The sequence below is a fragment of the Monopterus albus genome, unplaced genomic scaffold, assembly GCF_001952655.1.
Source record: "Monopterus albus unplaced genomic scaffold, M_albus_1.0 scaffold111.1, whole genome shotgun sequence".
Taxonomy (NCBI): Eukaryota; Metazoa; Chordata; class Actinopteri; order Synbranchiformes; family Synbranchidae; genus Monopterus; species Monopterus albus.
Genome location: NW_018127991.1, coordinates 2,683,557 through 2,700,873, shown reverse-complemented (window position 1 = coordinate 2,700,873; position 17,317 = coordinate 2,683,557). Strand labels below are relative to the sequence as shown.

At 40.1% G+C, this 17,317-nt stretch overlaps 1 protein-coding gene across 2 annotated transcripts in view; it reads left to right on the top strand.

The window, feature by feature from the left end:
• LOC109966427 (storkhead-box protein 2-like) overlaps positions 1–17,317 on the top strand; it is a 64,420-nt gene that overhangs the window by 37,135 nt on the left and 9,968 nt on the right. For both annotated transcript variants that reach the window (XM_020611251.1, XM_020611252.1), the window contains exon 2: positions 4,433–4,585. In XM_020611251.1, the coding sequence (XP_020466907.1) occupies positions 4,433–4,585 (153 nt within the window). The remainder of the gene's footprint in view (positions 1–4,432; positions 4,586–17,317) is intronic.

Genomic DNA, 17,317 nt, shown 5'->3' with positions numbered 1-17,317 from the left:
TGTAGTGGAATTGTTTCCCACATGAGTATAATCCATTAATTTAAATTCAAAAGTTATTAGAAAATGGTCAGACAGAAGAGGGTTATGGGGAAAAACTATTAAGTGTTCAGTTTTGATGCCATATGTCAGAACCAGATCAAGAGTGTGATTAAAACAGTGAGTGGGTTTATTTAGTTTGAGAGAAGCCAACTGAGTCTAATAATGAACAGAATGCATTGTTGAGGCTGTCATTGTCGGCATCTACATGAATATTAAAGTCGCCTACTATGATTATTTTATCTGTACTAAGCACTAAATCAGACAGAAAGTCTGAGAATTCACTTAAAAACTCTGAATAAGGAGCAGGTGGACGGTATACAATAACAAACAGAACAGGCTTTTGAGTTTTCCAGTTTGGGTGTGAGAGACTCAGGGTGAGACTTTCAAATGAGTTATAACTATGTTTAGGTCTAGGGTTGATTAATAGGCTTGAGTCAAAGATCGCTGCCACGCCACCACCTCGGCCTGTGTTTCGAGGGATGTGACAGTTACTGTGACTAGGTGGAGGCATCACAGCTTTAAGTTTCTGATTATATGTTGGTATAAGATGGACCATGCAGTGATCAGAAAATTCGAGGGCTGCATGGGGGACAGAGCGATGGGCGTCCTTTATTGCTGTGTAGCAGTGGTCCAATGTGTTTTTGTCCCTGGTGGAACAACTGATGTGCTGTCTGCATTTGGGCAATTCTTGTCTTAGATTTGCTCTGTTAAAATACCCTAGGACAATGAGTGGGGAGTTGGGATGTTTCATTTCCATGCTAGTTATCTTGTTGGCCAGGTGCTAGTGTGGCCCTGCGGGCCTTACTTTATGTACACTTGAATGACTAAAATCCTCTGGGACAGTAAAATGGTTTGCAATTGATGAAGAGAGTCTCTAAGTTTGTGTTGCAAGCTCTTTCAAAAAATGTGACATCTGTACACCAGCCTTCATTTATGTGGAAACAGATTCCTCCTCCGCTCATCTTCCCTGATAACTACTTTACATGATCCGCTCTGTATACCTGGAAGCCTGGTATTTGCCTCGCATTGTCCAAGATGGAATCACGGAGCCAAGTCTTTGTGAAACATAAAGCCACCGAGGGTATGAAGCCAGAGCTATTCTGGTTAACGAGAAAGAGCTCATCCATTTTGTTGGCTAGAGAGCAGAGATTCGCTAGGTGGATAAACAGGAGTGGTGTCCGAGCCCTTTCTGTCATAGCTTAACCAGGGCCCCCTCTCTCTTCCCTCACCTGCATTTTCTCCAGGTCTGCCTCTCCGACCAGAATGCCCATACAGTCTTTTGCATTATCAAGAATTGGAGAAAGGGTGTACGGAGTGAGCTGTCTGATGTTTAATAGTTCTCCAATAGTGAAGGAATGGGATGGGTTGTAAAAGGCAGAGAAAACGAGGAAAAACAGCAAACACATGAGAGTGCACGTTACCAAGACAGCCATACATGGCACCGTGATATCAGGTCACAGGATTGTTGGGAGCAAAATTTGCTGCCAACAAGGGGTGCATCGTTTTGCTTCTGCTAAATTGTCTCTAGTAAAAGAACAGAGGCATGCCTTTGCCATATTATAAAGATGCCAATGAACATGAACAGCTTCACACAGCTCGTTTTTTGGACGTCAGACACAGTCGTTCTTCTGTAACAGCGACTTCAGAGTGGCGTGACAGTACAGTTTTTGCATTAGCATCCCTATTGGAAACGTGAAATAACACTTGCACTTGCAGAGGTCATGTTTTTCATTGTCTGTCATTTTGACAGACCGAGTTATAAAAATACCATCATAATTTATCACTTTCATTTTAATTTTTTAATTTTAAAACATGTAGTAACATTTAATTTTCATTTCATTTTTTAAATAATGTACAGAACAAGCAGCGACTTTTCATGTCAGCACCAGTTGAAGCAGATTACTTTTTGAACCATGATATGAACAGTCACAGTTTTACAAAATTATACAATTACCATTAAAATATGAACAACAAGAAGCTAGGTTAACTGAATTGAATTCAACTGACCTGCTGTAGCCTGGCCTGCTGCAGAGGTGACTGTCACTAGTTTTCTCATGGCCCTTGTAATTTTGATCTGACAGCTAGGGCTGCACCTATTACTCAATTAATATAATGAATTTACCCAAAATAAAATTTCAAAGCTTGTCATTTATATTTCAGTATTTTATTCAGTCATCTTCTATTGAAAACAAAGTATGCACTGCAGGGCATTATTCCCCAGCAAGTCTTAACTGGTAATCTGTTTTTTACAGTCTCAGAAATAAAGTCTTTCTAAAATATAATTAAAGCAAGCGCTTGTTAATACATAGATTAAATAATTCACTGTATGTAATAGCAACATGTTCCCTGAACTGGAGAATCATTATTTTTACTTACTTGACTTAAAAATGAAAATGGTCATGGCAGATTTATTTCATACTGGAGTGATGAAAATAAGGATTTAACATTTACTGATTGTAACAACACTCACAGACTATAACAATAGTCTGCGACGTTTGTTTGAGCCATTTCATTTCCTAACATGGCTGGTAAAGAGCAAACATAAAACAGCCAAATAACAATGTGAAACGATATGTTCAAGTTCAAAGTGTTTGTCATATGCACAGTTAGGAAACGTGTTTCCCTGTACAATGAAATTCTTACTTTGCCGTCCACATGAATGCCACAAAATACAAATGAAATATAAAGTATATAAATAAGTAACACAAAATCTAAGGCACTTTAAGCGGCAAATGCAGCAATATGATAAAAATATATAAGAATATAACAGAGAATGTATGCTGCATGGGAGCAGCATGTGCAGCAGTCAACAGTCAATGTGCAATTATGCATGTACAAACTGAGAATGTAAACAGTACATGATGTATTTCCTGGTAATAAACTCCTCAGCTGTTTAGGAGTCTGATGGCAGAGGGAAAGAAAGGGTTTTTCAGTCTAGAGGTCCTGCATTTCACACTTTTGAACCTCTGGCCAGAGGGTAGGGAGGCAAACAGTCCGTACTGGGGGTGGGTGGGATCTTTGAGGATGGAGGCAGATTTCCTACACACTCAGCGGTTGTAAATGCTCTGCAGACAGGGCAGTGGAGTCCTAGTGATCTTCTCTGCAGTCTTTACCACTCTCTGCAGGCGCTTGTGGTCCATAGCAGTAGTGCTGTCATACCAGACAGTGATGCAGCTGGTCAAAGTGCTCTCAATGATGCAGCTGTAGAAGTTGCAAAGGATCCCAGGCAACATGTCAGACCTCCTCAGCCTCCTCAGGAAGTACAGCCGCTGTTGGGCCTTTATGACCAGCTGTGTGGTGTTAAGTGTCCAAGTGAGGTCCTCACTGATGTGGACACCCAGGTATTTGAAGCTGCTCACCCTCTCCACCTCTAGCCTAACTTTGAGTTAGTGTAGATTGTCTGTGTTCTAATGTGTCAAAATGACGAATGGCCTTCACATTTTTTTGTCATTATTAAAACAATTCCTTCAATGAAAAACATATTGTCTCCTTGTGTAGCTGGAAGCGTTCGTGCCTGTGTAGCTTGGAATGGACACACAAGCATTGTGTCCAAACAGCAAAAGTCCATCACACACAGCCAGAAAAATGCAGTTTATAACTGCCTAGCTCTCAGGTCATTTCTCGATGACGTTGCCCCAGGTACTGTATGTTATGCAGGTATGTTACTGCTCAGAGCAGTGTCGGATTTAGTGATTTGTTGCCTGAAGCAAACTAGAGCTGAGTAAAAATACTGACAAAGAGAAAGTCCTCTATTCAGTTTTTTTACTTTAAGGATAAGGCCAGTCATTTTCTGTTTTAACAGTATTTTCAACACTCCCCAGAAAGAGAGTAAAAGCAACAATGAATTGCCTTTACTCACGGCTAATGTCTGTTAGTCCTGGATTAACTTATTCGTCTGTGCCACAAACCTTCATTGTTGATCTAAAACAATTAAAACCACATCAGGGAAACACACACCTGCACTGGGTGATGTTTGTTTATTACAAAACACAAGACCCTAATATTTGTTAAGAATATCTAGAGATCTTTTGCATGGGCCCTTGACTCATACTTATTGCTTGTTGCAGATGCTGTAAAAAGTTTTGGCCATTTAGAGCTTTGGGGGCAACATTTTAAAATGTATTTTTACAGCATCCCAAGTGCATTACCAGTATATTTAACATATTCTTTGTTTGTCAAACATACTTGGCCAATAAAGTTGTTTCTGAAACATTTAAAATTGTTGGATTGGATGGCATTTTCCTTCATTACTGACATGTAGCCAAGGATTTTATTTATTCAGTTTCTGAGGTACATCTGAGACATTAAACTGCATCATGTTCATATTGTCCTACAGATCTAGCTATTTTTAACCATGTATTGCTCAAAGTGACTGAATTCTGTTTTTTCCCAGGTGATGTGTCACCAATCAGCATGTCCCCCATCAGCCAATCGCAGTTCATCCCTTTGGGAGAGGTATTGCTATTGGCTATCTCTGCTATGAATTCTGCCCATAAACCTGTCACTCAGGAGGCCCTAACTGAACACCTGCAGACATGTTTTCCAGGTAACACTAACTCACACCCTACCATCAATCAGTGTCATCTGTACATTTGACGAGATATACTTTGTTGCTACTATATCTGTCCTCTTGTTACTGTATATGAGACTGTACTTGCTTACATTTCAAAGACGAGTGTTATACCTCATACTTCACTGCATTTATCTGATTGCTGTAGGTACTACTTCCATTGTAGGTAAAATGCAAACTTAAATACATCAATAATGTGACACCTTCAACAGAACCAGCCTTTGGTTTTCATGTCAGTCTGGCCGTATCTGTCCCCCTGTTTCACCTGGCAGGGAGGAGCTTCACCTGGACAACATAATATGTGCAAGAGTTAAAATGTAACTGAGACTTGAGGGAGGGTAAAGAAGAGGCACATTATCTGAATGGGAAGCAGGAGAGCTGCATGGGGTTAAGAGTTCCAGGAAAGTAATTAATTAACTCGTCAAAGCAAGGGGTTAGGTGTGTTAATGCGTTAATTGATTGCTTTCCTGGCCTCCCCAACCCCATGTGTTAACGTATTAATTAGTCATATTCTGTGAATCTTCCAACCCCATGTGTTAACGTATTAATTAATCATATTCCGTGAATCCCGTACCTCTTTTTGTACAATTCAACATTGGTTGCCCTTTACATGTTGTGTCGCTGATCCTGTCATTGGGGGTATGTAACATGATGAGGTTGGACAAGAAGATGTTGCTTGGCTCCATGAATGGAGCATTTACATCATGTTACCAACTATGGTTGATGGGGAAAAGTTGAGAAAATACAGCGGTACAGGATACATGTCCGGGCTTGTCCTTACACGCTGGCCTGCTGATTCTGCAGGACCTACAAAGTCCACATACAGTGCCTTGCAAAAGTATTCTTACCCCTTGAACTACTACCCTTGATATGTGGTGTTCAAGATTTTTTACAAATAAAAATCTGAAAAGTGTGGCATGCATATGTATTCATCCTCCCTGAGTCAATACTTTTACTGTTCACCACATATCATTTTCCTTCCACTTCACAATTATGTGATACTTTGTGTTGATCTATCACACAAAATCTCAATAAAATACATTTATTTTTGTGTTTGTAACATGACAAAATGTGGAAAAGTTCAAGAGGTACTTTTGCAAGGCACTGTACATGCGGGTGAAAGATATAACCCAGTTCTTTTAACCAGGAACTCAGAGAGACGAGGCGGACCATCAATATCTATCTGACTAAGAAATTACCTAACACGGGTGAGACAGCAGCTGTGTGATATATCAGATGTGAAATGATGTTCATAAAGAAGTTGTCTTCTTAATTCTAACATACTTTAATATTTAGCTACTATTTAGTATTTCTTAAGGTAACTTAAGCATGTTAACCATGTGAAAGCCATTTGGCTGGGAAGAGCCATTCTGAGTGGCTGCATCTATAAGTGTGTGTGTGTGTGTGTGTGTGTGTGTGTGTGTGTGTGTGTGCGCATGCGGGTGCACATACCCACAAGTGGAGGTACAGGCAGGATCAGTCTGGCTGTGCTGCCATGGACGTATAAGCTTGACAACTGTTTTGATAATTATTTAAGAAATTTCTCACTATTGTCATAAGTTTTACAAACCAGTCAATTGATTAATGGAGAAAATAATCAGCAGATTAATCCTGAATGAAAATAATCAATAGTTGCACTTGGATACAAAATAGTTCAAAACAGCTCCACCTCAGCCATCTACAACGGTCTGCTTTTACATCAATGCATGAGTGATAGGCTGTTAATATAAAGATAGAATATACAGTCTAATAGCAATCCTGGCCGGCAATCGGGCGAAGGCGGGGTAAACCCTGGACAGGTCACCAATCCATTGCAGGGCTAACACATAGACGAACAACCACACACGCGCACACGCACTCCTATGGGCAATTTTAGAGACACCAATCAACCTAAGCTGCATGTCTTTGGACTGTGGGAGGAAACTGGAGTACCCGCAGAGAACCCACGCAAGCACGGGGAGAACATGCAGACTCCACACAGAAAGGTCCCGGGTGGGGCCCGAACCCGGAACCTTCTCGCTGTTTTAGATATGCGGTATGTTATTAAAAATTATGTTTATAATTCTGTTTACTCGTCAGGGTCAATCTAGAGCTGCAGTCCAGCTCATTCAACAGACACAGTCACTTGCAATAAAAAAACAAAGCAAAAAACTTTTCATCTATTTGAGGGTCATTGTAGCTGATAATAGTAATTGTGTAATACAGTCACATTTTCTGAGATGGTTATCATACCATGAAAATCCCATGTCGTAGTGGTTATCATACCATGAAAATCCCATGTTGTTGTAATTCTAGTTAGTACTGTCACTGTCATGAAGGCTCTGTTAGCTGGCCTGGAGTTTGTTCTGTGTGCAGTTTGTATTTCGTGTATGGAATATATACATTCCTTGTGGAGTTTGAATGGATTTTTGTTTATTTAAGTTCAGTTTACTCCTAATAAGTCAGTCTGATAATTTGAACCTACTGTCAATGTACAGAACTGCTGCTAATGACCTCACTGAGTTGAGGTGCTCCCGGTTGACTGACTGAATACTGATCAGTACATGTATGTCTTAGAAATAACCATTTCATTATGGTTACCATAGTCAGACTTTATACAGTTTTTGAGACATCGTGCCACACCTTTTGCCTGGATTAGCTGACATTACTAGAACATTATGTGGAAACGTGTTGCCTTCAACCATTTAGGTTTTTACACAAGTGAAACTAAACAGGTCAAGTTGTATTAACACAGAACCTTAAATGAATGCAGCAGACAAATCAAGCTCATATTAGTAGCCTTTACTCAGAACCATTAGTTCACCTTAATATGTCAAGTGTCAGACTAGGTTAGGACCCAAAATGCAGACACAGGCTGAGCAATAGTTCTCAGTAGATTTTAATATAATTAAAGGACAGAGAGACAAAGGATATGACTTAAGGAGCTCAACCTGACGAAGCATAACAAATATTTATAACTACAAAACAGTTCAGTCAGGGAGCTAGGTAACAAAGTCAAAACAATACTAAACAAACAAGCCCAAAGGAACAAACCAAGAGGCAAGTCCAAAATCCAAAGAGAGGCAAGGTGGAACAGTCCAACGGTTGCTAAAACAGGACACGTACACGGATCCACAGGAACAGGCAGGGTGTGGTGAGCGGATGAACCAGGATCTAACTGAGGGAAGAATATAAAGCCTAGAGACTGGGAGATAACAAGCAACAGGTGAAGGCAATGAGTGGTAATCAACCGGCGTGAAGCTGAGGCAGGTGAGATGGCATGCGCTGTGGTTAACTGCCGAGAGAAGCTCAAACTTGTTGATAAACTAGGCTGTACCCATGTTTCAGAAATAAAAAGTGCCTTTAAGAGCATTGTTTCAACAGACATACATGTGTGTTGCCTGTCTTTTTATTATGACAAATCCAAATGGCAGTGCGACATTATATATCATCAGTTTAAATAGGTCACAATTTAAATGTTGCATCATCACTGATATTCATCCCATCATTTTCTGACTGTTACCTATCAGGCTCTTGCACTGACACTGAACATTTCACCTTATGCTGCTCCCTGTAGTGAGATGGGAAAAATCAGTTAAATCAATAAAGCCATACATAAAAACACTGGTTTCTATTTGACAAGCTGACATGAAAAATATTTTGTCCAGCACATCTGTGAGCCCGATGAAGACCGTTTGTCTGGCCGCTGTCCTGCTGCGAGAGAGACAGCTATTCTTATTACAGACACTGAAGACACTAATGTCTCACTTTCAGTATGTGAATTCCCAGTAACAGCCAAATTCTACCTGACTTGGCAGTAGGTTTGCAGTTTATTTAGGCCCAGACTTTCCTGCCATTTCTTCAGGGTTCAGGTTACTCAGGTTGTTGCTAAGTAAAGAAAGGCACCGACTTTCTGTGCCACAAGAACAGCCTTTGCTAAGTCAGGAAGGGTTGTTGATAGTGATAATCAATAATCAGTGAGTAGTTTGAAGTCAAACTAGTTGACTAATATGTGAAACTGTTAGTGTACAGTACTTCAAATGTAGCCTAAACTGACTTACTGACTTTTGACTTACTCTACTTAAGAAAATGAGGGATATGAGTAATATTTTAGACGCGCTCACTTTCACTTTATACGCAGATACAATCAATTGCAGCACAGCTGTGCAGTGCACTGACTGCTTTCAGTATGCCAACCAGTGTGGACCTGGAATACTATAATAATAGATATTTGCTTCAGGTTTCCCCCAGATACCAGTTGTTTCTCTACCATACATTTGGATGTGTATTACAGTGTGGAAGTGAGTGTGTTGATAACAGGATGAACCTCTCCTGAATCAACACTCTGCTTCTGTCTCCCCTTCCTCTCCTCTTCTCCTATCCCCATGTCTTATCAACAAGATGGAGAAGGAAAGGGATGGACAAAAACACAAACTGTGTGTGTGTGTGTGTGTGTGTAGTCTGTCTGTCTGCATGATGTTGCATCATTCTGACTGGGCTGAAAAGCGGCTATGATGTAACTGGCAGTAATACCTCCAGACTGACAGAGGGATAGTGCATGAGATACTAAGGTGGTGGGGTGTGGGGGCTTGGGAGGAGGGCTAAAAGGAAGAAATGGAGAAAGCAGAAGCTGAGAGGTACAGTATTTAGACTTTTGTAAACTGAAATGAATGTGCGCACATACACTGTCAGTTTTTTTGTGTGTACAGCACACCTGGCCAGTAAAGGTTATTCTGATTCTGATTCATAAATCTCACCAGGGGGGTGTTCTTTGTATGTTGCTAAACAGATCCTCAATCAAATGAGCAGTCCTGGATTTTCTAATGCCAGCTAAGATTATCCAGAGGTTTCAGTTCTTCAACCCCCACCTGTGTTGTGGATTAGAAAAGCTGGATTCAATCATCCAAGATAAGTGCGCGCTTTCGTGGTCAGTGACTAGACTGTATATATCGACAGCTGAAACCATGATCAGCTGGTTTCTGATTGGCTGCATGCAGATGTCTAAGGAGAGAGCGCAGTCTGTCACTCCAGCAGAGAGAACTTATGCTGGAGGGAGATGAAGAATTTGAAGATTTGATTTGCATGTAACTGCAAAAGCAAACTCTGCAAAATGCAGAGAAGTGGCTGACAAATTACCTATTTAAATACTTAATGTCACCACGACTCCATGTCCGCTGCTTTGATATGACAGCTCGGTTTGTAGTACAGTATCTCTGTTAAAAGCATAAATATTCAAAAACTTTTCTGGGATTGAGAAGGGGCTTATAATCTAAGGGGGAAAATTAATTTAAAAACTCAGTGTGAGGACAACCATGAAAAGTTTTTGTGTTTCAGTTTGTGGTGTTAAATTATGGAACAGTTTAATGTTAGAGTTAAAGCAATGTTCAAACATGAGTGAATTTAAAAAAGAACCATAGAGACATGATATTTATGAGGTATAGCGGTGAGGAAAGAGTTTGACAATTATCAGGCGTTCATAGTGATTATTGTATTCTTCTGTCTGTAAAATAACAATGCAGATATGTAAGTTGTTAAAAAAATAGGAAGATGAATAGTTATTAATCATTAACTGATGGAGAAGAGGTGGGATTCAAGAAGTTTCAACTTCCACTTCATTTCACACATGTACACTGATTTATTTCATTTATTTTCTTTTTCTTCTTTATCTGCTTGTTTGTATAATTATTGATTATAATCCTGAGCACAGCTGTGTGTTTATACATCAACAGAGTGACAAGCTGGAGCAGGACAAAACATTTGCAATGTAAAAGAAGTTCCAATGAACACAAGAGATGTCTAGATCATCTTCATTTATTAATGACTGTTTAGATGATAAAAGTATGCACTCATATTCCTATTACTTCATATAATCTCAGCATTATGCAGCAGGTAGGCTAAGTAAAATACAAGAATATTCAGGAAACTGGTATCACTGTAATTTACCATATTACATATTTATTATCCCTGATAGACTAGTGGTTAGAGCCCAGCGCTCCCGCCACTGCGGCCCGGGTTCGAGTCAGGGTTGCAACAGGAAGGGCATCTGGTGTAAAACACGTGTCAAATGTCAACATGCGAATCATCAGCGTGACAATTCGCTAACGGGAAAAAGCCGAAAGTGACATTCATACACTTACTGTAATTCTACTACCATTATTACCTTTTTTAATAGCTTTGCCACAGTAATCAAATGGCAGGTTTTAAATCAAGTTTGATATTCTCCAGATTTAGTTTTTTTCGTACAACATTAGAGCACGTCAGTTATATATTTATGTAACACAGCAAATGGTTAATGCTGTCGCCTCACAGAAAGAAGGCCGCCTTTCTGTGTGGAGTTTACATGTCCTCCTTCTTCCTGTGTGGGTTCTCTGCGGGTACTCTGGCTTCCTCCCACAGTCCAAAGACATGCATCTTAAGTTGATTGGAGACTCTAAATTGCCATTAGGAGTGAGTGTGAGTGTGTGTGGTTGTTTCTCTACATCTCAGCCCTGTGATAGACTGGTGACCTGTCCAGGGTTTAGCCCGTGATGAAGGTGAGTGATTCCTTTGCGTTGCCATGTTGGAAAGTGGACGAGGTTGTTGTGCAGTTGAAAATCAGGGTTGTGCCTAATTGAAGTGTATCTACATGGTGTTAATGATGATTTAGTGATTTTGTTCACATTCCACAAGGCTGTCAGAGTTGAGGAGATTGTGATATTTTTACGGTAGTGCACTTTGTTTATTGAGTGTAATAAAAAGGCCAGGCAACTAAAAGTGTTTTGCATTGATTCTGTTCTAATTTTATCCATGAGGTGTTGCGATTGTCCTTCTGAATCTATTTGACTAAATATTGTGGTTGATTTGCTAAGAAGTAATGTTGAAAGTTCGACGCTTCTAGGCCACCATATGATTTCTTCTTTTGTACTGTTGACAGGGGGATTTGGGGTTTTTTTGTTTTTCCACTAAAATTGTGAAGTTAATGAGTCAAGTGAGTTAAATCATTTAGCTGTGGGTGTTGTGGGGAGCACTAAAAAACTGTTCATTTGTGATGTCACTGTCATGAAGGCTCTGTTAGCTGGCCTGGAGTTTGTTCTGTGTGCAGTTTGTATTTCGTGTATGGAATATATACATTCCTTGTGGAGTTTGAATGGATTTTTGTTTATTTAAGTTCAGTTTACTCCTAATAAGTCAGTCTGATAATTTGAACCTACTGTCAATGTACAGAACTGCTGCTAATGACCTCACTGAGTTGAGGTGCTCCCGGTTGACTGACTGAATACTGATCAGTACATGTATGTCTTAGAAATAACCATTTCATTATGGTTACCATAGTCAGACTTTATACAGTTTTTGAGACATCGTGCCACACCTTTTGCCTGGATTAGCTGACATTACTAGAACATTATGTGGAAACGTGTTGCCTTCAACCATTTAGGTTTTTACACAAGTGAAACTAAACAGGTCAAGTTGTATTAACACAGAACCTTAAATGAATGCAGCAGACAAATCAAGCTCATATTAGTAGCCTTTACTCAGAACCATTAGTTCACCTTAATATGTCAAGTGTCAGACTAGGTTAGGACCCAAAATGCAGACACAGGCTGAGCAATAGTTCTCAGTAGATTTTAATATAATTAAAGGACAGAGAGACAAAGGATATGACTTAAGGAGCTCAACCTGACGAAGCATAACAAATATTTATAACTACAAAACAGTTCAGTCAGGGAGCTAGGTAACAAAGTCAAAACAATACTAAACAAACAAGCCCAAAGGAACAAACCAAGAGGCAAGTCCAAAATCCAAAGAGAGGCAAGGTGGAACAGTCCAACGGTTGCTAAAACAGGACACGTACACGGATCCACAGGAACAGGCAGGGTGTGGTGAGCGGATGAACCAGGATCTAACTGAGGGAAGAATATAAAGCCTAGAGACTGGGAGATAACAAGCAACAGGTGAAGGCAATGAGTGGTAATCAACCGGCGTGAAGCTGAGGCAGGTGAGATGGCATGCGCTGTGGTTAACTGCCGAGAGAAGCTCAAACTTGTTGATAAACTAGGCTGTACCCATGTTTCAGAAATAAAAAGTGCCTTTAAGAGCATTGTTTCAACAGACATACATGTGTGTTGCCTGTCTTTTTATTATGACAAATCCAAATGGCAGTGCGACATTATATATCATCAATTTAAATAGGTCACAATTTAAATGTTGCATCATCACTGATATTCATCCCATCATTTTCTGACTGTTACCTATCAGGCTCTTGCACTGACACTGAACATTTCACCTTATGCTGCTCCCTGTAGTGAGATGGGAAAAATCAGTTAAATCAATAAAGCCATACATAAAAACACTGGTTTCTATTTGACAAGCTGACATGAAAAATATTTTGTCCAGCACATCTGTGAGCCCGATGAAGACCGTTTGTCTGGCCGCTGTCCTGCTGCGAGAGAGACAGCTATTCTTATTACAGACACTGAAGACACTAATGTCTCACTTTCAGTATGTGAATTCCCAGTAACAGCCAAATTCTACCTGACTTGGCAGTAGGTTTGCAGTTTATTTAGGCCCAGACTTTCCTGCCATTTCTTCAGGGTTCAGGTTACTCAGGTTGTTGCTAAGTAAAGAAAGGCACCGACTTTCTGTGCCACAAGAACAGCCTTTGCTAAGTCAGGAAGGGTTGTTGATAGTGATAATCAATAATCAGTGAGTAGTTTGAAGTCAAACTAGTTGACTAATATGTGAAACTGTTAGTGTACAGTACTTCAAATGTAGCCTAAACTGACTTACTGACTTTTGACTTACTCTACTTAAGAAAATGAGGGATATGAGTAATATTTTAGACGCGCTCACTTTCACTTTATACGCAGATACAATCAATTGCAGCACAGCTGTGCAGTGCACTGACTGCTTTCAGTATGCCAACCAGTGTGGACCTGGAATACTATAATAATAGATATTTGCTTCAGGTTTCCCCCAGATACCAGTTGTTCCTCTACCATACATTTGGATGTGTATTACAGTGTGGAAGTGAGTGTGTTGATAACAGGATGAACCTCTCCTGAATCAACACTCTGCTTCTGTCTCCCCTTCCTCTCCTCTTCTCCTATCCCCATGTCTTATCAACAAGATGGAGAAGGAAAGGGATGGACAAAAACACAAACTGTGTGTGTGTGTGTGTGTGTGTGTGTAGTCTGTCTGTCTGCATGATGTTGCATCATTCTGACTGGGCTGAAAAGCGGCTATGATGTAACTGGCAGTAATACCTCCAGACTGACAGAGGGATAGTGCATGAGATACTAAGGTGGTGGGGTGTGGGGGCTTGGGAGGAGGGCTAAAAGGAAGAAAGGGAGAAAGCAGAAGCTGAGAGGTACAGTATTTAGACTTTTGTAAACTGAAATGAATGTGCGCACATACACTGTCAGTTTTTTTGTGTGTACAGCACACCTGGCCAGTAAAGGTTATTCTGATTCTGATTCATAAATCTCACCAGGGGGGTGTTCTTTGTATGTTGCTAAACAGATCCTCAATCAAATGAGCAGTCCTGGATTTTCTAATGCCAGCTAAGATTATCCAGAGGTTTCAGTTCTTCAACCCCCACCTGTGTTGTGGATTAGAAAAGCTGGATTCAATCATCCAAGATAAGTGCGCGTTTTCGTGGTCAGTGACTAGACTGTATATATCGACAGCTGAAACCATGATCAGCTGGTTTCTGATTGGCTGCATGCAGATGTCTAAGGAGAGAGCGCAGTCTGTCACTCCAGCAGAGAGAACTTATGCTGGAGGGAGATGAAGAATTTGAAGATTTGATTTGCATGTAACTGCAAAAGCAAACTCTGCAAAATGCAGAGAAGTGGCTGACAAATTACCTATTTAAATACTTAATGTCACCACGACTCCATGTCCGCTGCTTTGATATGACAGCTCGGTTTGTAGTACAGTATCTCTGTTAAAAGCATAAATATTCAAAAACTTTTCTGGGATTGAGAAGGGGCTTATAATCTAAGGGGGAAAATTAATTTAAAAACTCAGTGTGAGGACAACCATGAAAAGTTTTTGTGTTTCAGTTTGTGGTGTTAAATTATGGAACAGTTTAATGTTAGAGTTAAAGCAATGTTCAAACATGAGTGAATTTAAAAAAGAACCATAGAGACATGATATTTATGAGGTATAGCGGTGAGGAAAGAGTTTGACAATTATCAGGCGTTCATAGTGATTATTGTATTCTTCTGTCTGTAAAATAACAATGCAGATATGTAAGTTGTTAAAAAAATAGGAAGATGAATAGTTATTAATCATTAACTGATGGAGAAGAGGTGGGATTCAAGAAGTTTCAACTTCCACTTCATTTCACACATGTACACTGATTTATTTCATTTATTTTCTTTTTCTTCTTTATCTGCTTGTTTGTATAATTATTGATTATAATCCTGAGCACAGCTGTGTGTTTATACATCAACAGAGTGACAAGCTGGAGCAGGACAAAACATTTGCAATGTAAAAGAAGTTCCAATGAACACAAGAGATGTCTAGATCATCTTCATTTATTAATGACTGTTTAGATGATAAAAGTATGCACTCATATTCCTATTACTTCATATAATCTCAGCATTATGCAGCAGGTAGGCTAAGTAAAATACAAGAATATTCAGGAAACTGGTATCACTGTAATTTACCATATTACATATTTATTATCCCTGATAGACTAGTGGTTAGAGCCCAGCGCTCCCGCCACTGCGGCCCGGGTTCGAGTCAGGGTTGCAACAGGAAGGGCATCTGGTGTAAAACACGTGTCAAATGTCAACATGCGAATCATCAGCGTGACAATTCGCTAACGGGAAAAAGCCGAAAGTGACATTCATACACTTACTGTAATTCTACTACCATTATTACCTTTTTTAATAGCTTTGCCACAGTAATCAAATGGCAGATTTTAAATCAAGTTTGATATTCTCCAGATTTAGTTTTTTTCGTACAACATTAGAGCACGTCAGTTGTATATTTATGTAACACAGCAAATGGTTAATGCTGTCGCCTCACAGAAAGAAGGCCGCCTTTCTGTGTGGAGTTTACATGTCCTCCTTCTTCCTGTGTGGGTTCTCTGCGGGTACTCTGGCTTCCTCCCACAGTCCAAAGACATGCATCTTAAGTTGATTGGAGACTCTAAATTGCCATTAGGAGTGAGTGTGAGTGTGTGTGGTTGTTTCTCTACATCTCAGCCCTGTGATAGACTGGTGACCTGTCCAGGGTTTAGCCCATGATGAAGGTGAGTGATTCCTTTGCGTTGCCATGTTGGAAAGTGGATGAGGTTGTTGTGCAGTTGAAAATCAGGGTTGTGCCTAATTGAAGTGTATCTACATGGTGTTAATGATGATTTAGTGATTTTGTTCACATTCCACAAGGCTGTCAGAGTTGAGGAGATTGTGATATTTTTACGGTAGTGCACTTTGTTTATTGAGTGTAATAAAAAGGCCAGGCAACTAAAAGTGTTTTGCATTGATTCTGTTCTAATTTTATCCATGAGGTGTTGCGATTGTCCTTCTGAATCTATTTGACTAAATATTGTGGTTGATTTGCTAAGAAGTAATGTTGAAAGTTCGACGCTTCTAGGCCACCATATGATTTCTTCTTTTGTACTGTTGACAGGGGGATTTGGGGTTTTTTTGTTTTTCCACTAAAATTGTGAAGTTAATGAGTCAAGTGAGTTAAATCATTTAGCTGTGGGTGTTGTGGGGAGCACTAAAAAACTGTTCATTTGTGATTCAAGTTTTCATTTTAACTGTAGCGATTCAGCCGATGAGTGAGAGTGGGAGGTTGGACCTGCGTTTGAAATCATCTTTTATCTTTTTTAACACAGGTGTGTAATTGAGGTTAAAAAGCTCTGACAGACTAAGGGAAATATTGATACCTAAGTATTTAATGTTGCTGGTGTGAAGTGGGTGGGGGGAGTCTTGAGCTGCAGAATCTCAGGCATCCTAGGAGAGCAGTAGTGTGATCTACTTGTTAAGTACCAAATCCATTTACAGTATTTACTTATTGGACCACAAAATAACACAGGAAAGCATCTCAAGAGCCTTGATAAATAATGAATACCCTGCAGATGTCCAGATCACGATATAGGCATTATTAACAACTGGTAAAATCAGTCCGACCTCACTGTGTGCTGATTTCACGCACTGTTCTGTTACCATTTCCTCAAATGATCAAGTTTCACAAAGACATACATTTGCTTCTTCCATGGGTGTATACAGTACATTGTGCTTCTTTTGTATTTTATGATAGTCTGATCTTGACAAAAGCAGCTGTAGATATAGAACAACACTAACAAGACCAAGGAGCTTATTGAGGACTACAGGAGGGAGAAAGGAGGCACACACAATCCCATCCATATTAATGGGATGGTTGTTGAACGTGTCTTCAGCTTCAAATTCCTGGGGACCCACATCTCAAAGGATCTGTCCTGGACCACCAACACCTGCAGCCTGGTTAAGAAGGCTCACCAGGACCTCTTCTTCCTGAGGACACTGAAGAAGAACCACCTGTCTTCAGCCATCCTGGTGAACTTCTACCGCTGTGCCATCAAGAGCATCCTGACCAGCTGTATCACAGTCTGGTATGGAAACTGCTCTGTCTCTGACCCCAAGGCACTGCAGCGGGTGGTGAAAACTGCCCAACGCATCACAAGGACTCCACTTCGAGCCATTGAGGGTGTCCACAGGGAACGCTGTCTCCAACATGCTTGCAGCATTCTCA